The sequence below is a fragment of the Mandrillus leucophaeus genome, unplaced genomic scaffold, assembly GCF_000951045.1.
Source record: "Mandrillus leucophaeus isolate KB7577 unplaced genomic scaffold, Mleu.le_1.0 Scaffold188, whole genome shotgun sequence".
Classification (NCBI taxonomy): domain Eukaryota; kingdom Metazoa; phylum Chordata; class Mammalia; order Primates; family Cercopithecidae; genus Mandrillus; species Mandrillus leucophaeus.
In genome coordinates this window covers 2701321-2728372 of record NW_012101898.1, presented here as the reverse complement: position 1 = coordinate 2728372, position 27052 = coordinate 2701321, and the positions used below count along the sequence as shown (strand labels likewise).

The 27052-nt window shown below is 38.0% G+C and overlaps 1 protein-coding gene across 1 annotated transcript in view; it reads right to left on the bottom strand.

Moving 5' to 3' along the window:
• The window catches only part of MARCH6 (membrane-associated ring finger (C3HC4) 6, E3 ubiquitin protein ligase), a 59932-nt gene that overhangs the window by 19655 nt on the left and 13225 nt on the right, over positions 1-27052 (bottom strand). Inside the window, exons 6-21 of the mRNA XM_011978053.1 lie at positions 26662-26851; positions 24567-24628; positions 23952-23984; positions 21397-21448; positions 17808-17866; positions 16507-16587; positions 16196-16264; positions 16041-16115; positions 15102-15236; positions 12932-13051; positions 11398-11498; positions 7562-7699; positions 6306-6510; positions 3376-3445; positions 2237-2418; positions 494-628 (exon numbers count right to left, since the gene is read on the bottom strand). Coding sequence (XP_011833443.1) covers positions 494-628; positions 2237-2418; positions 3376-3445; positions 6306-6510; positions 7562-7699; positions 11398-11498; positions 12932-13051; positions 15102-15236; positions 16041-16115; positions 16196-16264; positions 16507-16587; positions 17808-17866; positions 21397-21448; positions 23952-23984; positions 24567-24628; positions 26662-26851 — 1707 coding nt within the window. The remainder of the gene's footprint in view (positions 1-493; positions 629-2236; positions 2419-3375; positions 3446-6305; positions 6511-7561; positions 7700-11397; positions 11499-12931; positions 13052-15101; positions 15237-16040; positions 16116-16195; positions 16265-16506; positions 16588-17807; positions 17867-21396; positions 21449-23951; positions 23985-24566; positions 24629-26661; positions 26852-27052) is intronic.

Here is a 27052-nt window from a genome sequence, read left to right as displayed (position 1 = left end):
ATAAGGTAAGCACTTTTAAAGGAGTTATAAGAACTGCACATTCTGAAACAAAAGATCGATTAAAGAGCATTACTTAAACAATTTTATAAGAGTTCTTAGAATTAAATATCATAATTAAATATTTAAAAAATTAAATAATTAAAAAAATTTTGGTTTCCTTTTTTTTTATTTTGAGACGGACGCTCACTCTGTTGCCCAGGCTACAGTGCAGTGGCATGAGCACAGCTCACTTCAGCCTCAACCTCCCAGGCTCAAGCAATCCTCCCACCTTTGCCTCCCAAGAAGCTGGGACAAGACGCATGAGCCAATTTTTTATAGAGACTAGGTCTGGCCATCCTGCCCAGGCTAGTCTCGAACTCCTGGGTGCATGCAGTCCTCCCACCTTGGCCTCCCAAAGTGCTAGGATTACAGGCGTGAGCCACATGCCTGGCTTGGATTATTTTCTGATCCCAAATCCTTAATGAAATAACATGAACAAAAGACATACATTTACCTGCCATGGATAAAAAAGAGGAGTCTGATCCAAGGGAACCCTCAGGGGAGCAACAATGACCAGCTCAAACAGGAGCCCCAGAAGGAGAGGGACAACTCCAGCCAACAGCACCGCAACTATCAAAGTCTTCATGATCTATCAGGAAACAGGAGACCATATCATTGAAGAGGATCTTTCTGACTGAGCCAAACTCTATTTCCATTTTGAGGTTTGAGACTGATGCCTAGCAGAGCAACCACAGTCATCTCTCAGTATCCACAGGGACTGGTTTTAGGACCCAGAAAATCTGCAGGTGCTCAAGTCTCTTACATAGAAAGCACACAGGTGGCTGGGCTGTTTTTTCTCACAATCCAATTCTCAGGACTAGGTTTCCGTTTGCTCAAGAAAAGCCACCGACTGGCCAGGGCCCCTGCTCCAACAGTGGCCCACCCATACACAGGCTGATCTGTGAACCTTGAGGTGGACTGGTATACAGGAAGGGCTCTGCACAATCCTAAGTTAATGAATGAAGCTGATCAAACTGGCTCCCTCAAAGGACAACATGGTCCAGTGGAACTTACCATACTGATAGAAATGTCCTGTATCTGCCAAATATGGTAGCCATTTAGCCACATGACTAATACACCAGACAGTGCAGCTCTAGCAACTGGACTAAATGGCAAAATGAAAACAAAGCTGACACAGACAGGAGACATTACAAAAGAGTAATGATGAAATTTTGACCAAATAAAATGATTTAAAGTGGCCTTGGATCCTGATGACCTCTCTTTTACTTCAGGTGGCCTCAGAAAATACACCTGTTTCAACAAGAGACTAAATATAATGTGTGTGGAAGACAAAGTACTTGTTTCTCTACACGGCACTTTCTAATAATATGGAAGACTATCAAATGAAAACTGGAATTAGTTGGATTCTGTATTTTAAATACGGTTAAGTGTCTAATTATCTTATGGATTAAATAGCAATTAAACCCCTCCATAATATATAATGAATCTCTCACTATAAAAATGGATTTTATATTTTTCTTCAACATTAATATTAAATGGATATTAAACTTCTAATGAAATCAAAATCAAAATATAAATTGATACAAAATTAGAGTTGATTACACAAATGAAAAGGTGTAAGCAGTAACCTAAAGATAATTACCAGCTGCAGCCAACATTACACAGGTACAGACATACATCACCGCACTCAGATAATCATCTTAGTTATTTTTTTTTAATCCTACATTTGTGGCAGTCAAATGTGTTACTGAGAGCAATAATGTTACGAAGTGTCCAGTAAGGCCCTTAAGTAAGTAATATAAGCCTGTGTGGGTGTGTGCATGTCCGAGTATAAAGAAAAACATGCTACTAAGTGATCCAGTAAAAATATGTTATATACATATACTTTTTAAAATATAGATGGGGTCTTGCTTTGTTGCCCAGGCTGGTCTCAAACTCCTGGGCTCAAGCAATCCTCCCGCCTTAGCTTCCCAAAGTACTGGGATTACAGGCACAAGCCACTGTGCCCGGTCTGTTTTTCTTTTAAACCTCAAATACATCTGAATGTAGGACTCTGAACAGGAATGAACCAGAAAGCCACTATCTTAAAAGAATATTCCTTCTAATTCAAAAAATAACTCTCTTGAAACAATATAGTAAGGAAATAAATGTGCCCCCAAAAAAAAAATTTAAGATGACTGGAAAAATATTCACTATTCCTAACAGACAAGATCAGTCTTTTATTACAAACACATACCATGAGAGACCACTCTTTAACCTTCTGGAAGATCACTCTGCGTCCCTGAGGCATCCATGCCACCATCACCGTCACAGCCCTTATGGTTAGCCAGCAAACATAGAGACCACAAGCAGCTGTGTAGAGCTCATGGATTTTGGCAGTCCCCGTCCAAAATGACATTAACCAACGGCCAGCAAATACTGAAAATAGAAAAGCTGATAAATGAGACATGTGGCTAGGTAAAGAGAATTGTAATCTTCATGTTGTTCTGTTAGTATTTTCACATTAGGAAAAAGATATCACATTCGATATATCAATGTCTTCATCAAAAAACAAAAGACAAAAACCACAATGTCTAAAGAATGCACGATTTCATGAAATCACAACCAAAACTAGGTTAAGTTCAATGGAGGTGAGCTCTACTGGGGCACACTCTGCTTTGTCATGCCAATTACTTGTTCTTTTAGGTATAAAAAAGCTTTTGAGGGAATTAATGTTTTCATTGTTTTTATCACCAAATGAAACTGTTACGCAGATAATAGGACAAAAGTGGGGAATTACTTTCAATATTTAGAAACATTACAAATAATTTAGAGTAACTTTCTTCCAATTGGCTCATTCATCAAGACAGAAAACTAAGCTTATTTTAATGAGTGGGCACAATAACATTTTAAAGCACAATAATCAAAGAATACCGTATTAATTTTCTTAGAAAAAGTTAAGACTATCTGAATATACTGGAATATGAAAAATGGATTTGAGAGTAGTCTAAGGGAGCACCTCATACAAAAAGTTGTTCGGAATAAACTCTACAGCGTCCCACAACGATCACTTGGGTAAGATCATTTACATAATTCAGTAACTTACTTTACGTGATTACTTCTCAATAGGCTAGAGAGAACAGCAAGACCCAAATTTCCAGTGTATTTTTTCCTACAGATTGTCTTCCTAATATGGTACTCTAATTTTTGAATTCCTAAATGGAGCTATAGACCTAGCTGAGGCGGAAGGATTGCTTGAGCCCAGTAGTTCAAGGTTGCCATAAGCTATGATCACACTACTACCCTCCAGACTGGGGAACAGAGCAAGACTCTGTCAAATAGCTAAATAAATAACCTTAATGATGCTATTAGCTGAAGGCTAGCACAAGCTCATACCTGGTAAAGTAAGGCAGATGAGGCTGGCAATCAGTAATGTTATACACATAAAGACAATCAACAGAAATATCTGCAAGGTAAAACAAAAAGAGTGCATAAATAGGGAACATGAGTTCAATGTATTTTATCAAAGAATCAACACAATCTTCCCATTAAAAAGAAAATGTCTATATTTGTGTTGCCAGGTTTCCTGCAATTTCACATAAAATTTGTATTTTCAGTAAAATTACCTATGATTTACGCCTAAATGAAAATAAGTATCCATTCTCACATAATCAGATACATCCCACAAGTAAATGGCAAATATATGTTTTAATCAGAGAACATTTTAATTCAGCTTAAATTTTCCCATTATTAAAATAAAACATTACAAATTAAAAACATTCACCTTTTAATCAAATAACAGTGCTATCCAATTAGAACATTCTATGATGACAGAAATGTCTAGATCTGCACTGCTCAATGCAGTAGCCACTAGGCCACATGTGGCTACTGAGCATTTGATATAGTGTAAATGAGTAATGAAATGTTTAACTTTATTTAATTTTAATTAAATCAAAATGTAAATAGCCATATAAACCGGTGCTTCTGTACTGAGAAGTTGATACGGTGTGACTGTGTCCCCACTCAAATCTCACCCTGAACTGTAATAAGGTGTCAAGGGAAGGGCCAGATGGAGATAACGGAATCATGGGGCAGTTTCCCCCATACTGTTCCCATGGTAGTGAATAAGTCTCACCAGATCTGATGGTTTTATAAATGGGAGTCCCACTGCACAAGCTCTCTTGCCTGCTGCCATGTAAGACATGACTTTGCTCATCATTCACCTTCCGCCATGATTGTGAGGCCTCCCCAGCCATGTGAACGCTATGAGTCAATTAAACCTCATTCCTTTATAAATTACCTAGTCTCAGGTATTTATTAGCAGTGTGAAAACAGACTAAGACAGAAGTGCAGATAAAAAGTGATCACACAGAGAGGAGGAAACCAGCTTCCCTGAGCAGAAAGGCAGCAACTGTGGTTTGCCTGCTAGCTTACCAGGTTCATCTCCACAAGACCAGAGGGCAGAGCTCTGATGGGAAGCCTGAAAAGGACAGATGACAAAACCCACGAGACTCCGAGGCTTTGCCTGAAAAGTCATTTATTGATACTGTCTCTGATCTGGCCAGAAAGTAACTGTTGCTCAGAAGGCCTTTTTTTTTTTGTCTCTGGAGAGGCGAGAGAGCTGAGTAAAGACCAAGGGGAAAAAAAAGGGAGCTGACTATGAGGTCTGCTATTAAGAGATAAAGGAAAAGATGACCTTCATGCTTTCCTCAGGGTTATGCAGCAAAGTCCTCTAGAATAAGCCACAGAATCAGGAAGAGATACACCCCTCAAGGGGACAAAGGAGTAGAACAACAATTCAGTGAGTGTGGACTCGTGCAGAGGGTGCTCAAGGTGCTCCATTATCTGGTTCCTCCCACCACTCCTCTTGTCCCTCACCTCTTCCCGACCTTATCCCTCACCATTCCCGTGGCCCCTCATCTCTCCCCTTGTTCCTCACCTTTCCTGGACATACACCTCACCCTCTAAATATATTCAATTAGGCCAGGTGCAGTGGCTTACACCTGTAATACAGCACTTTGGGAGGCCAAGGCAGGCAGACTGCTTTAACTAGGAGTTTGAGAACAGCCTGGGCTACAGAGCAAAACCCTGTTTCAATAAAAAATATAAAAATTAGCCAGGTGTAGTGGCATGTACCTGTGGTCCCAGCTAACTGGACAGTTGAGTAGGTAGGAGGATCACTTGAACCCAGGAGGCTAAGGCTACAGTGAGCTGTGATCGCAACACTGCACCCCAGCCTGGGCAACAGAGCAAGACCCTGTCTCAAAAACAAAACAACACAACTCCCTTATCTGCAATTCCAAGCGCACCATGCCTAATGTGCCCTAGTCCTGACATATTTCTGGAATGTCCTTCCCACTTCCTTTTTTTCACTCTCTGCCAGGTCTCTCAATGTTTAAGACAGTTCAGGCACCACCTATTCTAGGAAGATTCCTTTGGGCCCATATTAAGAACAAGTGGTTCTTGATTGAAGGAGTCACAGCACCCACTGTAAACATCCAGCATGAGAACCCAAATCTGCCACTGCCTTTCTCATCTCTGAGTAGACTGTAAGCTCTTTCTGAGCAAAGACCACGTATGCTCTCTATATCCTCACAGACACTGAAAATATCAATCATAGACACTTAAGACATGTTTGCTGAATGACTGAACACATGACCTACAGTAATATACAAAGGTATAATAATGACTATTTTTAGAAAAAAAGAAATGTGAGGCTGAGAGGTTAAATAACCTGCCCACGTTTTAAAATGATCAGACTCACAAGTCCATCTCATTATTAAAGGGCATTTTAAAATAACAGACTTGATATAAATGAAGGATGACTTCACTGTAATCATAGAGCAGTCATCAGCTTACATTTCTGACAACATTCTGAGTTGCACAAAGATTGATCACTTGCTAGTTTAAAGAACATGGAATAGGCACATTCTTAACCAATACTGCCTTCAGTTTCCTCAGCTATAAACATGAAATTATCGCCTATACTTTACAGTATTTGAGTGGAGATTAAATGAGAGAACATCAAAATGCCCATTCTAGTTCCTGACACATTGTTGAAATGTATCAATAACATTAGTTTCTTAATTACTGTAGAGTCTTTTCCTCTTAAATAGGGAGCAAGAGCCGAGGGAATCCCAACTCTGTGACTCATCTCTGAAATTTGATAAACTTACCTGACCATTTACGTTAGATAATGAGGGTAATAAAATGTGGAACATGTCTATACAGAGGACTGCATGCTAACAGCACCAATTCTCAACAGCAATTTGAAAAACAAAAAAACAAAAAACCTCTATATGTGATTAAGTCTGTACAGTACCTACCCTGAGTGGAAAATTTAAAGGTCGGCGGTAAGGCTGAAAACCAACTGGCCCTCCCTGCTGGAGTATGGCTTGGTGGGCTGCATGAAGGCCTTCCCCCACCACAGGAATAGCATTGTTATTTCGAGCATGCTGATTATTGTTGACTTGTTGATTTGCACTGTTTTCATTTTCTTCCTGGTCTCCCAATAAATAAGAATGAAGATCCCTGTGCAAAAATTACATCAGTAACAAGTCTCACTTCAGGTCACAATAAAATGGCAGACATGACACTCATTTTCTTCATATATACTACTAAGGGCAGAAAATGTACAATACAGAATTTATACACATTATTACCTCATTTTGGTCTAAATGTTCGTACCTGCTTTAAATTAAACCTTTCTAAATTTAATGTTAATTAACTTGTAGAATACCCCATAAGTTCAACCTATTTTATGTTTTCTTCAGCCAGTATCTGAGAAGAAATCAACAACTGAAAGAAAAAAGTACAATGTACAAGATACTTACAAGTACACTTGTAAGTACAAAATGTAAGTACTTACAAGCACAAGGTGTAAGTACATACTTACAATGTACAATATATTGTTAAGGATCTACAGGAGGAAAAGAAAAACTTCTTATCTTCTCTACCGATGACTACTGCAACATGTAGCTACAAGCTATAAATTTGTAAAACCTCCAAGCTATACATCAGCTAAGTCAAAACTGAGACTAGGGGAGGAACCAGTTAGAGAAGGACAGATGTTCAAGCAAATATAACCAGATCTGTACTTCATCTTTAAGATACCTACAAGATGCCAAACTGAAAAATTTTTAAAGATTCAACTTTTAAATAAATATAGAGTATATAAAGCTTGAAAAAAGAAAACAATGCAATATGTTCACTAAAAGATTGAGAAATCAAATCTGAGAAGAACCCATTTACCAGGTTATGAGCACTAAACAAAGGTAAGTTAGTTGGTCTAAATAAAGGTAAACTGGTTTGTTTTTAATGCACTTAAAAAAAAGACATTTACTCCATGAAAGCTGGACCAGCAGCAAACTTCTATAAGAGGGCAAAAATAATGCATATATTCTCCATGAAAAGATGGACAATGATAAAAAAAATTTTTTTTATTTAGAAGTATCATATGCACTTGCAAGTATTACTAAATTGTCTTTTATTAAAACTAATTTTTCTACATACTTTTTCCAGAAAGGTTATTCAATAGTCACAAATGACATGCACGTCCAAGAAGTCAACTGCTCATACTCACAGCAAGTATCCGGCGGTCACAGTCCACGCTCGCACCAGCCCCTTCAGCCACTGCCTCGTGTGTCCCTGTTCAAGTAATGCTGGTAAGACAACCTGAAGCAGAAGCAGCTCGAGGGACAGTTCACTCACTGGAGCATCACTGAAAGAGCCAGGATTGATAATGTGAATTGTATTTTGCATATGACTACTATTTAACGGGATTACAACAAAACTTCTTAAGAGTCTAATAAACTTACTATCTTTATTACCCCTCCTTTCATTCTCTCTCCAACTCAGTGAGGCTTTCCCCACAAATTCCACCAAATTGTTTCTGATAAGGGTCACCAACGACTTTCATTTTGCTAAACTGATAGGTAGGTCTTGGTTCTCTCCTCACTTGCTACATTAGTAGCATGTTACACAAAAGGTCACTCCTTCCTTTTATACCTCACATCCAAACAGCTAGAGAATCCTTTTGACTGTACCTTAACAATAACCTAAAAATTTCTCATGGCCTCCACTGCTACCTCCCCTTCATCTCTGCCACCCTCACCTCTCACCAGGATCACCGTATTATCCTCCCAGCTGGCTTCCTGTTTCTGACCCAGCCACTCCAACCCAGTTTCCTCTCACCACAGCAGTCAGAATGATCCTCTTTAAACTAAGTTAGATCACTCCTTTGCTCAAATCTTTCCAAGAGCTCCTCAATTCACTCAAGTAAAAGCCAAAGTGCTTATGTCCTACAAGACTCTTTCTCCATGACCTCTGACTTCAGGGCCAATTCTTTGCCTTTCTCCTTCTACTGCAGACAAACTTGCCTCCTGCAGGTCCTCAAACAGACCTGGGTGCCACTGCACCTACTTTCTGCAAGAATATTCTGCCTTCAGGGATACACGTGGCTCACTCTCTCAACTCCTTCAGGACTTTCCTCAACTGTCACCCCCTCAGGTCTTTACCAGTCACGCCTCCTAAATTGTCACCCTATCCTGCCCACTCTCTATCCCCTTTCCCAACTTGAATTTTCCCCCATAGCACTTATGACCACTGGCATCACTGTATATTTCATCTATCTTAATGTCTATCTCCACCATTAAAATGTAAGCTCTACTGGAGCAGGATGTTTTCTTGATTCTGTTTTTTTTCACTGTTATGTCCCTAGCACACTGAAAAGTACCCGGCATATAAGGGCTCTCAATTTTGTTTAATGGATGAATGAACTAAACACTGCTATAGCACAAAAACTCTAACCTTCTATGTATAACTGATCACCGCAATGGGTTTATCCCAACAACATATAAAGCTGAACCTGTGTGTGTTTCCTGGTTCTCTTATGACTGGAATCATACATACTATACATGAACTAAAAGGTAAGAAATCCTCCAAATCTATAAAAGTTCTAAGTGTAGAAAAATAAAGTTTTATCACAAAAGAGTAACGATTTTAAAAGTCATAAACTGATGCTGCATTTTAAACTACATACTGGTATTTTTTCTGCCACTTTAAAGAATCAGGATATAAGTATTTTCCAATTCTAATTTAATAAAATACAAATTTGAGATTTTACTCTGTGTACAATAAAGCTTTTATCTTTGAATAATCATGTTCCTATGCAAAGCATTAAGATCCAAATAAGAGGCTAGGCGCAGTGGCTCACACCTATAATCCCAGCACTTTGGGCGACCAAAGTGGAAGGATTGCTTGAGGCCAGGAATTCAAGACCAGCCGGGCAACATAGTCAGACCCTGTCTCCACAAAATATTTTTTTTAATTAAAAAAAAAGAGAGAGAAAAACACCTAAATAAGACATGATTTCAGCCATCTTGGATAAAACAATACGTATTTGTAAAGTAATTTAACAAATGCTATAAAAAGAAATACAACGATGAAGACGATTTTAAAGAATGAAATGATGGCCAGGCACAGTGGCTCATGCCTGTAATCCTAACGCTCTGGGGGGCTGAGGCAGGCAGATGACTTGAGCTCAGGAGTTCAAGACCAGCCCAGGCAACACGGTGAAACCTGGTCTCCACAAAAAATACAAAAATTAGCCAGGTGTGGTGGCTTGCACCTGTACTCTCAGCTACTCAGGACGCGGAAGTGGGAAGATCACCTGAGCCCAGGAGGTTGAGGCTGCAGTAAGCCATGATCATACCACTGCACTCCAGCCTGGATGACACAGCAAGACTCTTTCTCATAAAAAATAAAATTTAAAAACCTTAATCTGGATTTTAAAAAGAAGATCAAATGCTTGCCACTCAAACATGGACAAGAAAATTATTGTAAACACAGAGGAAAAAGACAAACAGCTAAGTAAATCAGGGGAGCCTCAATGGCAGTGTAGCACAATTTAAAAAATTCAAGTCAGTCAATGCTGACACAAGATGTTGAAAAAGCAACATGAGATTATGCCAAACCTTGCATCTCATTCTAAATGGTGTAGATATCACATAGATTACAGAGGAAATGCTGACAACTTTTAAACACAGGGGTAAAATAATCAAAGTTCTAGAGAATCTAGAGGCAGAAGTGTTGCAGATGAATGGAGAGCAAGAGGAAGGCCTAAATTAGTTACTAAATGGCAAATCAAGTTACATTAGTAAGAGATTTTAAGAAATTAGAATTGACAATACTTTAAAGACTTATTAGAAGTAAACTTAAGGAAATAATCCAATTTGCCTGCAATTAGGATAATGACTATGGGGATAATGCAAATCCCTAAAGAAAGAGCATATAGGATGAGTGGTAGAGACTACCGGTAGTGGCAGGTTTCCGGATGGCTTAAGTTTTTTTTTGAGATGGAGTTTCACTCTTGTTGCCCAGGCGGGAGTGCAATAGCATGATCCTCGGCTCACCGCAACCTTTGCCCCCTGGGTTCAAGTGATTCTCCTGCCTTGGCCTCCCAAGTAGGTGAGATTACAGGCATGTGCCACCATGCGCAGCTGATTTTCTTGTATTTTTAGTAGAGACAGGGTTTCTCCATGTTGGTCAGGCTGGTCTCAAACTCCCAATCTCAGGTGATCCGCCCACCTTGGCCTCCTAAAGTGATGGGATTACAGGCATGGACCACCATGCCCAGCCGACCTAAATTTTTTTTTTTTTTTTTTTTAAAGAGACGGAGTCTCACTCTGTCACCCAGGCTGGAGTGCACAATCTTGGCTCACTGCAAGCTCCACCTCCTGGGATCAGGCCGTTCTCCTGCCTCAGCCTCCCAAGTAGCTGGGACTACAGGCGCCCGCCCCCACACCTGGATAATTTTGTTTTTGTATTTTTAGTAGAGATGGGGTTTCACCGTGTTAGCCAGGATGGTCTCCATCTCCTGACCCCGTGATCCACCCGCCTTGGCCTCCCAAAGTGCTGGGATTACAGGCTTGAGCCACTGCGCCCAGCCTTAGCCCACGTAAGATTTTAAAGCAAAAAAGAGTTTCTATCTACAAGCTTTGTACCCTATTTTTAATAATTAAATGTGCAACTCTGGCTTTATTCTTCATAATGTGCTTTTCAAAATAAAGATGATGCTAATACACTCTCCTTGGGTATGGTAAAACATTTCAATGCTGTGTAAATGCATACTTTATGTGCAGAAAAAATAAACATCTTCCTTTAGAAAATGCAACTACTAATGCTTATCTGATCTAGAATAAGGCAAAATTTATGCAAAGTGGAAAAAGTCCAGAAAATTTTTTAAACATTAAGCTTAATTTTAAAAATAATAAAAATAAAGGTAGAATAAGGCAACATTTAGCTGTCAGATGATTTCTAGTTATCTGTAAGAAATGTTTTTAACGTTTAATGTAATCTGAATATCAAATCTCTAACAGAGATAAATTAGTAAAGCTATTCTGAATTTTTAAAACTTACCTGTAGAGCATGACATTGTATGGAAGAAAATGAGGCAGCACACTCTTAATTATACGTATAGGAAGCCAAAGCATCAGGAGGACAATGGAGCCAAAGACAATCTGCAGAACGAAACAGGGTATGACACCACTATAAGAGTCAATCACTCCTGTGCAAGACAGGCAGACTTCTGAACACAGTCAAGCAACATGCAGTCCAGGCCTGTATCTACTCAAAACCCAAGTGGTTCCCACTCTACACATTACCCCTGAGTCATTTTGTATAAAAATGTTTTCCTAAGATGCCTGCCCTTCTTCCTGTAAGGACCTCCCATCTAGGACACAAATGCTAAAACGGAAGCCACAAAAGATAATCACCGCTTGCTACCTAAGAAATGAGATAGAAACTTAAAATGAAGCAGCAGAAATGCCTGCAACTTAATAAATCACTTGTAACCAGCTAAGACTTGACCTCATGTAAATGGCTACAAAAGCTTTCAAAGCACATAATGTTACTTTAAGAATTTTATTTTAGAAAAACTTAGATTTACGGCTGGGTGTAATCCCAGCACTGTGGGAGGCCGAGGCGGGTGAATCACTAGGTCAGGAGTTCGAGACCAGCCTGGCCAACATAGCGAAACCCCGTCTCTACTAAAACTACAAAAAATTAGCTGAGCGTGGTGGTGGGCGCCTGTAATCCCAGCTACTTGGGAGGTGGAGGCATGAGAATCACTTGAAACCGGAGGTGAAGGTTGCAGTGAGCCGAGATCGTACCACACTGCATTCCAGCCTGGGTGACAGACCAAAACTCCATCTCAAAAAAAAAAACGAAAGGAAGAAAGAAAGAAATTAGATTTAACTATGTAATTTCTTCTTCCAGGTGGGGAAACTTTAACATGCTTCTGTTAAGAGTTTAATTTACAAGCCAGTAATAAGTCTCCATTGCTTCAATGCAAATTAAACATAATTCAGACAACCGTAATTCAGCAATCAATCATACCAGTGGTACCCAACCATTTTGGCACCAGGGACCAGTTTCATGGAAGACAGTTTTCCAAGGGGTTTCAGGATGAAACTGTTCTGCTTCAGATCATCAGACATTAGATTCTTATAATGAGCACACAACCTGGATCCCCCACACTCACAGTTCCCAATAGGGTTCATGCTCCCATGAGAATCTAATGCCAAGGCTGATCTGACAGGAGGTGGAGCTCAGGTGGTAATGCTTGCTTGCCCGCTGCCCATCTCCTGCTGTGCAGCCATTTCCTAACAGGACATGGACCAGTACCCAGCCAAAACATGGGGGCTAGGGACCCCTGAATTATACTATGATAGAACAAGAAAGCATCTTCCTTTTAGTAAATATCTTTTTACAAATGCATTTTAACCAAGTAACCAATAAAACAGCTACTGGACAATTGAATACCACAGGCTTAGATGACTATATTATTCAATATACTCTTATCAGCCCGCTTGAGAACTGGAAAAAAAAAAACCTAAACAAAACTATAGGTTAGCATACTTTATTCAGAAAAACAAAGGAAACATCTTCTTACCACTGACAAAATAAATCTTCGGAGATGCCTATATATTGGCAAATGGATCATTTCCTGTACTGGATTGAAATCTGGATCATTCAAATTCCTTAGAAACCATAGGACACCAGGTCGAAGTACCTGCAAATACATTTTAAATACTATAAATATTCACCAGTGTCTTCAAATTCTATATATGAGCTAAAACATTAACAGAAAAATAAGCACTTAAAATTATTCTGGCAACTAAAGTGGGCCCCAGAAAATGTATATGGTATTCCTAGGAAAGTAAGTTCCTAAACCAGAATCTTTATGAAAAGTACCCTGTGTCTGATGATGTCCTTTGACATCAGCATTCACTGGAAACAAAACAAAACAAACAAAACAAAACAAAAAAACTACTCATTGGGTCAAATGTGTCAAGAAATCTAGACCTCTGAGATGAAAAATAAATACAACCATTACTATAGTAAAAGGGTTATGTTGCAATTTATAAATGTCCTAAATAGAAGGTCTGAATTTCAGTCTTACACTTACACAGAGTTATCTTAATTAAGAAACCCTACAGCCTCAGTGTCTTCATTTTACTATCTATGCCTTCCCCCTGTGAATGAAAATCATCACCCAAGAGGCTGTAGGTGATGGGGTAAAGGAGGAGTCTGGGTAATAGTCCTATGTGGTCCAAACTCACTGAGTTACCCTCTGTAATGCATCTAATCTGCCCAAACTTCTATTCTCCATCTCCTAAACAACGGGGTTACAGTGTGTGATTTCTAAGGTTCTATCTAAGTTCCAAATACTAAAATTTTATATCAACAAAAACCACCACACTGATAAAATGAAAAAAATCATTATAAAGCATTTTATTCACTTAATGAAGTAATCTGGAGTTCACATACAATTACATTTTTAAGAAACACATTTCTGTACTTGCTTCAGTTCTCAATCATTTGTTTCAAAGAAAGAATGAAAGCTTTAGTTACCAAGAGAATTTACTGAAATTATACTATATGATTCAGAAGAATGCTTTGGCCCCTGACCCCTCCTCCTCTTCCTGCAATCTTTCAAAGAACAAAGTACACCAAGAGCAGCATTCAGCCTTTGTGCTTTTGTGTTCCATTCCCACTGGAATTGTCAACCTGCTCCTCCACACCCTGCACATCTCCATCACCAGTCTCCGTGTAAGCTGACATTTTCAATGCTGTATTCATTTTCAGGCTATAAAATTGAGGAGAACAGGAATTGTGCCTTTGTTTCTCACTGATACCCCACAATACAGGATAGTGTCTGGCACACAGTGAGCATTCACTATTTGGGGAACGACTGAGCTTAACATGTACACTAATGAAATACTCATCTGCTTTCATCATCTTCAAATCACTTGGAACCAGATTCCAAAAATAATATTAATAAAGGTATCAGGCCAGGCACAGTGAATCACACCTGTAATTCGAGCACTTTGGGAGGCCAAGGTGGGCAGATCATTTGAGGTCAGGAGTTCAAGAACAGCCTGGCCAACATGGTAAAACCCTGTCTCTACTAAAAATACAAAAATTAGCCGGGAATGATCCCAGCTACTTGGGAGGTTCAAGCAGGAGAATCACTTGAACTCAGGAGGCGGAGGTTCCGAGATCATGGCACTACGTTCTAGCATGGGCAACAGAGCAAGACTCAGTATCAAAAAATAAATAAATAAATAAAGGTAACCCATCAGGCCAGTGAACTGGAATCATAAAGGACTCTCATTGTAATTCTATACTTAAGATGCCTAAATCAAAGTGACTTTAAATATCCGATCCTGCAAAACCACATCCTTTTGGTTATTTCCATCATTACAGTTCCTTGAGGTCTGAGATACACTCACATCATACAAAATTCCAACAATCTGTATTAGAGGATGGCTAAAGTATATACAAAGTATGATAAAGTGAGTACTCTTATTTTGTTCCTCAGTTGAATCGTCTTTCAAACTTAGACAGAAATATTAAAACTTGCCAATTATGGAGACAAACAACTGAAAAAGTTAAAAGCAATTAAGTCAAAGTCCCCTATAAATTATTCCCTCTTAGAATAAAATAGTAGAGAATATGATTTAGGTAGGAAATCATCATAGCCGTTGAGACATGACTGGTGGTGAAAGCAAAAGTCCTTTTTACAAATGTATAGCATCAGCATTTCCCTGTGGACTTACCTCTCTCAGTAACAGAATGAAGGAGGCAAAGTAGAAGACATACACCATTCCCACTAGCCAATGCAGAAACATGGTAGTACCTGGAGCCGACTGAAAGCTCAGTTCTCGATCTTTCAGAGTAGCATCAAACATTTCCTGAGCCAAAAGAGGACAGGTAAGAGAGATCTGTGCCCCCTACATTTGCCAAATTAACATTTTCATCTTCTAGGAAATAAATAATCAATACACATGCAAGGAACAATTTCTACAACTGCAGTCCACTTAACGTCATTCCACGGTGACATAGAACTACAAACAAGATTGGCTACTGCTTCAAATATAAAGAATGATAAACCAATTGGTAAAAGCTTTATTAATATTGATTCTATTAAAGAACTATCTTTGATGAATATAAAACCTTCTTTTCTTGGTTATAGGTCTGCATTCTTGAGAAGTTTTAAAAATAAGGTATGGGAGGGTAAATGTTATCTCAGAACCAAAGACACCTTTTCCATACATAAAACATTTTTGAAAAAATCAAAAACTGATTATTACTAACAGCAATTAAAGATTATAATCAAGACTGAGCATCTTAGTTAAATCAAATGATTAGGGTTAAATTTATTACTACAAAGACAGTTTCCTTATCAAATCACTCTATGTATATAATGTCTTGGCATTATCTATAAAAATTTAAGAGAGCAAAATGGGCAATACAATTCTCCACTAGTTAATAGAAAGATTCCATCCAAAATGTCCTGACACAAAAAATTTGCACAAAGCCTCAAAAACTCAGGTACTCAAGAAAAATTAACATTAAGACTCTATACAGATACACTTGCCAAAAGAATAAGCAAATTATCAAATATTTACTTTCCTTTAAAAAGAACCCATGCTGAAAACTTCCTTTTTTGAAGCCTTGAAATTATGCTATCATACAATAATTAATACTCAACTTACCAAGGAACAGATATCCAGCCACCAACCACAAATGAGAGGGAATACTCCAATTTCTACCACCACTAACAAAGAGACCTTAAGTGAAAATAAAGGTCATCAGTATCACCCAAATGTAGGAGAAATCATTTCCAATTTTAAGTTATAACAGGAATTACCTTAACAACAATATAGCAGACTCCCAGTAAGCGACGAGATCTATGAAATTTCACAAGAGTTGCCAAGCCCTACAGCATCAGGTCAAGGAAAAACTGAGTATTTAAAGGTACAATGAAACAGGTAACTACTTAGCCAACATTTAGTATTTTTTGACAGAATTAATTTATTTCACATTTTGTCCACTGACCCTTACTGCAAATACCAACAACTTTTACTAAGGGGACGAGGAGAGACAAGTTTTACCATTAATGAAGAGTTCTTTGGTATGAATAACATTAGTGAACACCCAAGTTGGTTCATTAAAGGATACATGACAAATTATCAATGTTATTGCTAAAAGTATATACCCAACTATGGTTGTGATTAGGCCTTCAAAATGAGATGCTTGGACCTGGAAATAAGAAAAAAGTAAATAAAATTTAATTTTACGACATGTCCTACACCCCAGTTTTCCCATATTGAACAATCAAAATGACTGAAGAGAATTGTCGAGACAATTTATAACCAGAAAACAACTGTAAAATCTCCTTTGGATGACATCTCTGAAAACCAAATTCTCTCACTGACTGTTACAAACTACTAAAAAATGAAGAAAAATTAAATAACACTTTACCCAAGGAGACAAAATAACAGTAGAGTGAATTACATTTTACAAAAACAAGAGCCCTGTAATACAACAGCCTGCCCTCTACTCTCACTGGAAAGCAGATCTGCTAAAAGCTAACCACTGAAAGCAGAACACACTGCCCAAGTCACGCACCAGCCGGGTAATATCCCAGCCACCTCATTTCTTACCACTAGAAGTAACTGTGTTCAAGTTTCCCTTGCTCTGCAAATCTGTACCATTCTCAACTTACAGAAAGAATTTTGAAAGTAACAAACAATGCCTATCAGTATTTTTTGATTTCTGAGTTTCAGATAGCAAGTGGCAATAGTTTGGAAAGTCAAAAATTTTCAAAACACTTATCTGAACCTTTCAAGTTCTTGCATTCAACTAGTGAGAATCAGATGTGTACTAAATATTAGAACACTTCAGAATGTGATCTCTCAGATCTTATATATACAAACTGAGCATATGATCCCAGATAGTCAGCTCTTCCTTAAAAGACTAAATTCTTCTAGGGACCCAACAGAGAAATAATAATCCTTCCAAAATTTATTTAACTCTGGAGAATACTGATAATATGTCAAAACTAAAGCACTCTAGAAAACACTACAACCCATCATTCCAAAATAGTCTATCCTTTTTTAATTGATTGATATATTGTTACTTTTCTAAATTCAGCAGGGGGCACCTGCGGAAAGGGAAAGAAGTGAACATACAAGTTCTTGAGATGGATGGAAAATCAGCCTGTGGGAAACTTTCCCCCAGGATGCCTCAGGCCCACCCAGCTGAATGGATTTCAGAGCACATTTTCATTAGTTGGCAACAAGACCACTAACTCTTGAGCCACTGTTATTTAAAAAAAAAAAAAGAAAGACGGTATTGCCTAACTATTCCCTTGCATAATGCCAATTAAGAAATGATGTAACTCTTTAGAATGCTATTTGATTAATAATCACATTTGGGAGTAATGAATGAAAATAATTTTGTAAAAGTATTATACTCACGTGTTCTTCAAATCCCAAACCAACAAGGGAGAAATGACCAATATGGTAAGGACAAAATGCTAAAAGGGGGGAAAAAACTCAATGAAAACTTCAACATCAAAACAATGTACACTCCCACTACAATCCGCCACTAAAAGGAACCAGGGCTTCTTGGAGAAATGAAAGATTCCAGAACTAGGCTAAAAATACACTGCCTAGGACATTCTCTGTAACTAGAGAACAACCAAGTTATTAAGGTCTAATAAGGCCATGCCAAATCAACAGAGAAACCATTGTGAAAACAGGCCAAAGAGAGAATATGAGCATCAAAAAGAATAATGACCAAAACTGATGGAAAAACACTGAACATATACAAATCCATGAGCTTATGATGCTCAAAAAAGGAAAAGCCCAAAATAATAATCATGAAAAGAGAAAAAGCAACATCAAATAAAACACTTTCATGTTTTGGAAGCAGTTAGCACACCAACTAGAATAGTTAATGTGCCAATTCCTTATTCTGAAAACTAAAATTAATGGGAAAAAAATAAGCATCTGTCCTACTTGTCCTGGACAAACAGGTTCAGGTTGACTGAATAGTCCCAAATTGATAAGAATTTCTTCTTCTTTACAGAAAAGTCAGCCAATAAATGTAAAAAATGACAATTTAAAAATCACCATTTTGCCGCCCCTAACACAGTAAGTGATTATGGCAAGGACCATTAAGAGCTAACAAAAATCATTAAGTGGAAGGTTGATGGAACACTGTAAGACACTAAAATATCACTCCCAACAGATTATCTTCTAATGGTAAAGGGAAAAGTAAAACCTAAGATTAGAGGCCCAGGTTGATATAACCTGAATCCAGTGATAAAAGTGGATAATCCAACATAAGTATCTCAGCTCCTCACATACACTATTAATAGGCACAGAGTGACCAGTGATGGATTTGTCCCAGATGTATTGAACCTGAATCTAATTAAGGTCCTTAGATCTGACTTCTAGTTTAAGAGAAATATGGGAGACAAAGGATAAAGGCAGAGAACATCTGGGAAGCAGATGGACAGATGTAAAACACGACATGCTGCAAGAACAGTTAACCTAATCCCAGCAACAAATCAATGGCCAAATAGGGTGAGTTGGGGGAACCAAAGAGAAGAGTACTCTAGATTAAAAGACTAATAACTTATGACTTAACAACTAAAAGTAATATGTGGACCTTATTTGGATCTTCATTCAAAGAAATCAACTGCAAAATGGTATCCAAGGGACAACCCAGAAAGTTTGAATATGATGGATTATTGGAAAATATTAAATTCTAATAATTTTGTAAGGTGAGATAATGGCATTATAGCTAAGTATGAAAATCTTTTTAAAATCTTTATAGTAAGAATTTTTATAGTCTTCTTTTTCCTCAAGTCTTTCTGGCTAAATTTTACTTCATTCTTAATAATAAAATGCAGTTATCTTTTCTTTATGGTAGAAATAAATTGACAGCACAGATTACCAGGGAAGTGAGAAACTCAATCACAGAAGTCAGAGTGAACCTACTAGGGATCTGGCCTCTAACCCTTTCTCACTATTTCATGGGTAGGAATCTTTTTGAACATGTATTCCCAATATATTTAAATTTATTTATAAATTATATATATATATGTATTAGTTTACTAACATATTGTGTGTAATATAAAGCAGAAGAAATTTTAAAAGGTAAGAAAAAAAGCTGTATGTTGAATTTTGCCTATTTTGCTCTCATATCCCAGTCTGAAGACGACTCAACTAGGCCCCTGGGAAGGGTAAGTTTTAACTCTATTTGCAGAGGTATTAAATAATTATTAACCTTAAACACCAGTTGCGACAACAGTTTTCTATCCCATTACACACAAACTAATGGAAAAAGGACAATTTCTCAGGATTGTCACCTTCTACTGGAAGACCACAGCTTTGTCAAATTATATTTCTGCAAAGCGTATGACCACAAGAGTCAAAACACTGCCTATAGAAAACTTCCAACAGAGCAACCCATGCAGGAAAAAAACAGGAGGGTGTTTAATCCCAATGATTAAAAGAAAAAGTATGTTTCTAATGGAAGAAAACTTGTTTCATTTCCAAAAGATCCTAACTATATAAAAAAACATAAGTTTACGAAGAAAATTCTTTTCGCAGTATAAGCTCAGGTTGGATTAGAAAAAGCTTTACTTAGATTTCTATAATTTCTATTTACTTAGATTTCTATAAATGAGAGTTCTTATTTGTATAATTCATGTTTTAAATGTGACCTGTTTCTACAAACATTAATTTAGCATTAAGCTTTTCTGCAAGAGTAAAGACCTAAATCTATAGATCATTTTTTTCTCTCAAAAACAAATACAGTCAAGATCAAAACAGTTTCAGTCTATATATGAATTATTTCACATAATGAAAAATAAATGCAGAATAACATACAGACACCCCCACATGCAAGGCGAACAAAGAATGAGCTTCCTATTAAATCTGCAATTTTGTGAGTATCTACTAAAAATTAAGAAATCAATGGAAGTATCCGAAATACTGTTAATAAAATACAAGTAAATTTCTCTTCCTCTTTTACACATAATATACAGAAATCAATTTTTGGCCTCATCCTCAGTCCAAATATTCAAAGCCCCTTACACCACATGGCTTCTTATTAAAGACATCTGCTTTACACGTCACAATGTAGTCCCCAACAGAGCAAATAACTTGCAATTTGGTGGAAGAAGCCGGGAAATCGCTACTCATCCTCTTCAGCAGAACTAAGGGGTAAATCCTATGTACTAAGGAAGGAATTTCTCATAGATTATCCCTATATAGGGATATGTTGCCTGAGGTCTCTGAGACACAAACCATAGGACACCTAACAGTAACCCCATTCTATCAGACTCTACCTCCTCAACCCTCAGAGATACAGAAACTGAATTCTAAGGCCTTGGTTTACTCAACGTAGTTTTCCTTACCTCTTCTGGTAAGGAGAAAAACCTCTGTCCACAGTGTCTCCTCAACCTTGCCTTTCTTTCTCTAATTACTCCCAATGGGAAGGACCACCGTGTGTTGTCAAAGAATCCTCACAGCTGCCCCCACAGAAGTGCTTGGAAGTCATTTTGCATGTCCTGGAATCTGGTTCTAAGGGGGGCTCACATTTGGGGAAGGCTTACTGTCTTCCCACAAGCCTACACCCAGCTCTGGTAACAGCTCCCAAGTCAAGATCTCTAGAAGGCAATGGTCAGGATTTTGACAGATGAAAACAAGATCTTCCACCATAGGGAAGAGCACACAGACAATCAGCATAAAAGTAATTCCAGAAGTGGGAAACTGTGTATTCTCAAGTCAGTCTAAAACCAGCTTCTACCAAAAAAAAAAAAAAAAAAAAAAAACAGAAGGAGAGACAAGTAGGTAACTGCAGTCACTGCTGCTTAGGAAAGTATCTGTCTGTCTGGGGCCTATCTATACAGGTATTTGTATCTGAAACTATTTTCATATACCACTTAGTATTTATTCTTATGTTAAAAAAAATAAATCTATAACAAAGCTCCTACAAAACTAAATTCCTACCATAATACTATAAAAAAATAAAAGCACAAACACAACTTACCAAAAACAAGAATGAACAGTGTATTTAAAGATACCACCCAGAAGACATGTTCCTAAAGGAAAAAAGTATCAACAAAGCATATTCAATTCATATTTAATATATGTTTAATTGGACTATTCCACTTATTTAGCTAGAACCAAATACTAAAAACAGCTAAGATTGAAATTTTCCCTCTATTGTTTTGGGATTTCAATCTAGACATAATATGTAACTTTCATTTTTCATTAGCTAGCTCATACAACTAAGCCTAATACAACTCAAAAATGTTACATGTAGAAAAAACAAATTCATTTATAAATACTTCCTTTTTAGAAATAATCTAACACAAATTACATAGATTTTCATAAATACCAGATTTCATTTAAATCAAATGACACCAAAAATTTCAAATGGAGAAAAATTTGAAAGCCAAATTAATTGTAAACATCACGTTAATGTCAACTGCAGTGTTTCTTTCAACATCTACTCTGCTTTCTTGACACCTACAAGGCCACTACTGCCTGGCTACCTCTCCTTTGGAAAACTCTAGCTTGATCTCCCTCTGGTCCCCCCACTCCCTGTGGTGCACTAATTTTCTTTGTCCTGTCTCACCTGACCATCTGGTCACCTCCCACAGTTACATACTGTCGCCTCTAAGGTGACAGCTGTCTACCTATTCCTTCAGCCGTGTTGCACACACTTTAGCTATGCCCCATGCTGACACTGACCAGACTGCCCAAGTCCATTCATTTATGCCCACGACCTTCCCTAACCATCAGGTTAAATGATCCTTCGAAAGATCTTTTGTCTAAAAAAAGGATTTCTCTGTTCAGGTCCCCTAATCTTCCACAAATCCAACCAGCAAGAAGGGTAATTAGTTTGTAAATGACTACTACATTTCTTCTCACCATGCTGGCTCAATTTTTTCAACCTCTCTGCCTTAAGGGCTCCTAAATTTTCCCTATCCCCAACATATTTTATGCTTCAACCTCTAAGTTATCTTCACTGAAAATCTCCTGCTGACAAACTCCATTCCACTAAGACAGACCTAATCAAACTCCCTTTTGTGCCCCTTGTGTCCTGTGCACACTTTTTGTCACTGAGTCTCCAAAACGTTCCTTGTTTACATGTGCATTTCTCTCTACCTCAATATAGTGCATCTTTGAGAATAGGGACCCTGTCTCATTCATCACTGAACTCCCCAGTGCCTATCACAATAGCTGGCACACATCTTCACATTAAATATTTTTTACTAAAATAATGAATTCATCCTGTCAAAAGTTTTTTCAATAATTCAAATGGGTTTCAGTCAACACCACTACCTTAACGACTTCTGTCCGTCATTTATGAGGAACTGGCAGGGTAATAAATATAAATCAGTATGTGGCCAAATAATGCTTTCTATACTGACTGTGATCAAACCATGACTAGAAGCTCATTAATACCACATTCCCACTAAACTGTGGAATTATACCAGATATGTTCCTAAAAATCTACACACTGCTAAATTCAACATCCTCTTCTGGTTAACATCTGGAGCCAGCCTGAGGAGAAGGCCAACACTGAGGACAGCAAAGGAGATAGATGGAGATATCTGGGTCTCTGAGGACATTGTTGGGCTTACGGATCAAGCAACCTGAAGCTCATTCTTCCTCCGGACTTCCTGTTTTATTAATGTTCCAACCAGTAGGGTTCTGCTACCTGCAGCCAAAGTCATCTTAAGCTATTTAAAAATCTCAAATGGCAAATAACTTCATATTACAGGACCTGAAAACAGCATCATTTCTTCTTTAAAGAACAACTTCTTTAAAGAATTGCTCTCACCTTAGAGTTGCAACCTTTACTAATAAGGCAGAGTTCCTAGGTAAAGATAGGTGGGGTTCAGCAAACAGGAAAACCTAACATCAGCCTGGGGTGTCTAACTGTGTAAATATGCAAAACCACTTTGCTTCCACCAGTAGAGGCAATAAACACTGCAAGATGGAACTTTAAAAGAAGACCAAGTTCTTTTTACCTACCATTAACTTTGAAGTTTATTTTCTTTACTAAAAATCAAATATTTAATAATTTTTTAAAAATAGTTATTACCTTTATGCTTTTTTAATATTTTCAGCACACTAAACATACAATCTTCAACATATAAAGTAATCAAAAGCCAAAAGGCATCTTGACCTTTACTACATACTATAAATGTGAAGTTTCTGAATCACTAAGACAACTCCAATTCTGTTATTAAAAAGAATTCGCTTTCGCTTAGGCGGGGTGCGGTGGCTCACGCCTGTAATCCCAGCACTCTGGGAAACCGAGGTGGGTGGATCACGAGGTCAGGAGATTGAGACCATCCTGACTAATACGGTGAAACTTCATCTCTACTGAAAATACAAAAAATTAGCTGGGCGTGGTGGCCGGCTCCTATAGTCCCAGCTACTCGAGAGGCTAAAGCAGGAGAATGGTGTGAACCCAGGAAGCAGAGGATACAGTGAGCCGAGATCTCGCCACTGCACTCCAGCCTGAGTGACAGAGCGAGACTCCATTATAAAAATACATACATAAATAAATAAATTAGTTTCACTTACCAGAAAAACTAGTGATCCATCAAGTCCTAGCATCTAAAAATAAAAACGATAAGCATTAAGATTCAACAGAACTTTCTATCCTAATTTATGAAAAGCCTCATTTTCTTTTCAATATCTTTAAATATAGTCCTCCATCCACAACTTTCCATTACTTCCTATCATTTTCAGAAAATAAAAAAATTTCTGTTTCTGAATGACAGTTTTATATTTTGAGTCTCCTTTTACTCAAAATTACATGATTTATAAAGTCTAAAAAAATTCCATCTTGGATTCGTTACTGAAGATATAGAGCTAATTAAGACTACTTCATAATACAACTGTATTATTTTGTCAACTGAAGCATGAAAATACTATTTAAATTTAAATTGTTATTTTGTTTTTCAAAAGTCCACAATTTCAGGTAAAACATTTCCTAAATGGAACAAGGTTTCGTAAGAGAGAAAAAAAAGCCACCAACATCACAATATTTTCACCACAGTGTATCACTTAACTTTCACTAGGAATGAAAATTCCAGTAACTTTTCATCAACTGTAACCATAACATCTAAATATAACAAAGTTTAAAATATATTTTAGGATTAAAACACCAGGATACTTGACAGAAAAAGGTCTTACTCTTTCCCATGTAAGCTCTTCAGCAGCTCGGTCCCATTCTAAAGCATTCCAATTCATGTCATCTGAAAATATAATTGCAATTTAAAGATTACTAATGGAATTTGAACTAAAAATAATAAATAATAATAAAATGCACTAAAAATAGTAAAACTTAGTACTTTGTAAGCTGTTGTTGAGAAGCTAAGCCACATTTCCATACCGAGTATCTGCTTGTCAGGGAACAAATAAGAATAAAAACATACATATAAATAAATACTACATATAAAGTAATGTAATCCTAGATTGAGATAAATGCCAGAAAGGGAACAAACAGGGTTATGTGAAAGAGAGGAATTCAATAGCTCTAAGCCAGGAAAGAATCTGGCAGATTTGAGAAAAGGAAACCAGGGGACTAGGACATTCTGAGTAATGATATGGGTAGTAGAAGACAGAAATCAGATCATACAAGAGAAATGTGGAGTCTGGATTTTATTCTTTAGTAATGGAAAAACTACTAAAAGATTTAAAGGCAGCAGAGTAATATGAATTATGTGGAGCAAGAATGGAAGGAGAAAGAATAGTTAGGAGCTATTGTATTAGATCAAGGGAGAGAAATAATAGCCAGACCCAAAGGTAGCAGCAAGCTGTATTCTCAGAGCCTCTGACCTCTCCCTGCAAAGGTTCCCTATTACCATTACACAAGCCACTTTTCATCATCCTTCAGAGGTCTCAGCTCAAATACCAGGTACTCTGAGCTACCTGGGAAACCTTATTTAGGACAGGTCTCGGCTGGGCAAAATGGCTCATGCCTGTAATCTTAGCACTTTGGGAGGCTGAGGCAGGAGGATCACTTGCGCCCAGGAGTTCAAGACCAGCCAGGACAACAGGGAGAACCCATCTTTACCAAGGAAAACAAAAACAAAAACAAAATTAGCTGGGCATGGTGGCACACACCTGTGGTCCCAGCTACTTGGGGAGTTCAGGTAGGAGGATCACTTGAGCCCAAAAGGTCAAGGCTGCAGTGAGCTGTGTTCCTGCCACTATACTCCAGCCCGGGTGACAGGGCAAAACCTTGTCTCAAAAAAAAGTAAATTAATTAAATAGGTCTCTCCCCAACAGCATCCTCAGAGCAACCTGCACAACACTTATCACACGACACGTCTTTCCTACTTTTTCACTAAACCAGAAACTCCAGGAATGCAGCAGTCTAATGTTTTGGTCGCAGTTACATGCTCAGTGTCTAACAGAGTGCCTGACACAAAGAGACAATCAAGTATCAGGCATGCCAAGTAGACCTAGAGACAGTGCAAAGCTTGACAGAAAAACTGTGGTGGGAGGGAGGACGGGAAGTGAGTGACCGACAGCTGACTGGCAGACTCTGTCTTGGATCTTTTTTTTTTTTTGAGACGGAATCTTGCTCTGTCACCCAGGCTGGAGTGCAGTGACATGATCTCAGCTCCCTGCAACCTCTGCCTCCTGGGTTCAAGTGATTCTCCTATCTCAGCCTCCCAAGTAGCTGGGATTACAGGTGTGCGCCACCACGCCCAGCTAATTTTTGTATTTTTAGTAGAGATGGGGTTTCACCATGTTGGCCAAGCTGGTCTCAAACTCCTGACGACCTCAAGTGATCTACCCACCTCCTGTCTTGGATCTTATTTTATATGCTAGAGTTTACACTGCTAGAAAATGAGATATTGATTTATTTGGATGGCACCTTGTCTACAGTATACACTTCAAGATTCTTTTTCAATTTTAAAAATTGCACTGACTCAAGGGACATGGAAAGACAGAAGCAAATGAATGTGGTAAATCTGTACCAAAGTCCTTTATTTTAAAAAAAGTAGTACCTAATCCAACTTAAAAAATAATTTCTTCCTATCTATCCTATAAAAAAAGTCCCTGTGTAAAAAGGATTTTAAAACATAAAACATGCTGTTTCATAGAAAAAAACGTATTTATGTACATCCATAAATGCCAGTTTGCCAAAATAAAGTAAAAATAAGTTAGAAATAGAACTTCACAACATTAAAATTTGAAAATGCCAGCCCTTTTCCTCAATGCAAGTTGAGAACAGATTTGCAGTGCTGAAGACTGAGGACACACAAGCAGCCATTACCCTGGGCTCCGTTATTAGCATCTGCCGCATCTTCCACACCAGCGTCATCTTCCTCCTCGTTGTCCTCCTCCTCCTCCTCTGCCTGGTCATCCTGGGCATCAGGGTTTTCCCCCACCACTGCATTCTCAGCTGGTGGGTTAGCAGGCTGATCAGCAGCAACATTTTCTGCACCATTTCCTCCTGCTGGAGCCTAAACTCACAGAAAAGCCCAGAAATTTAGATCCACTTGTCTGTTTTGCTCTGTTTCCAAATCACATTATTCTTGCTAAAACAAACAAACAAACTAGGCCAGGTGTAGTGGCTCATGCCTGTAATCCTAGCACTTTGGGAGGCGAAGGCAGGCAGATTGCTTGAGCCCAAGAGTTCAAGACCAGCCTGGCCAGCACAGCAA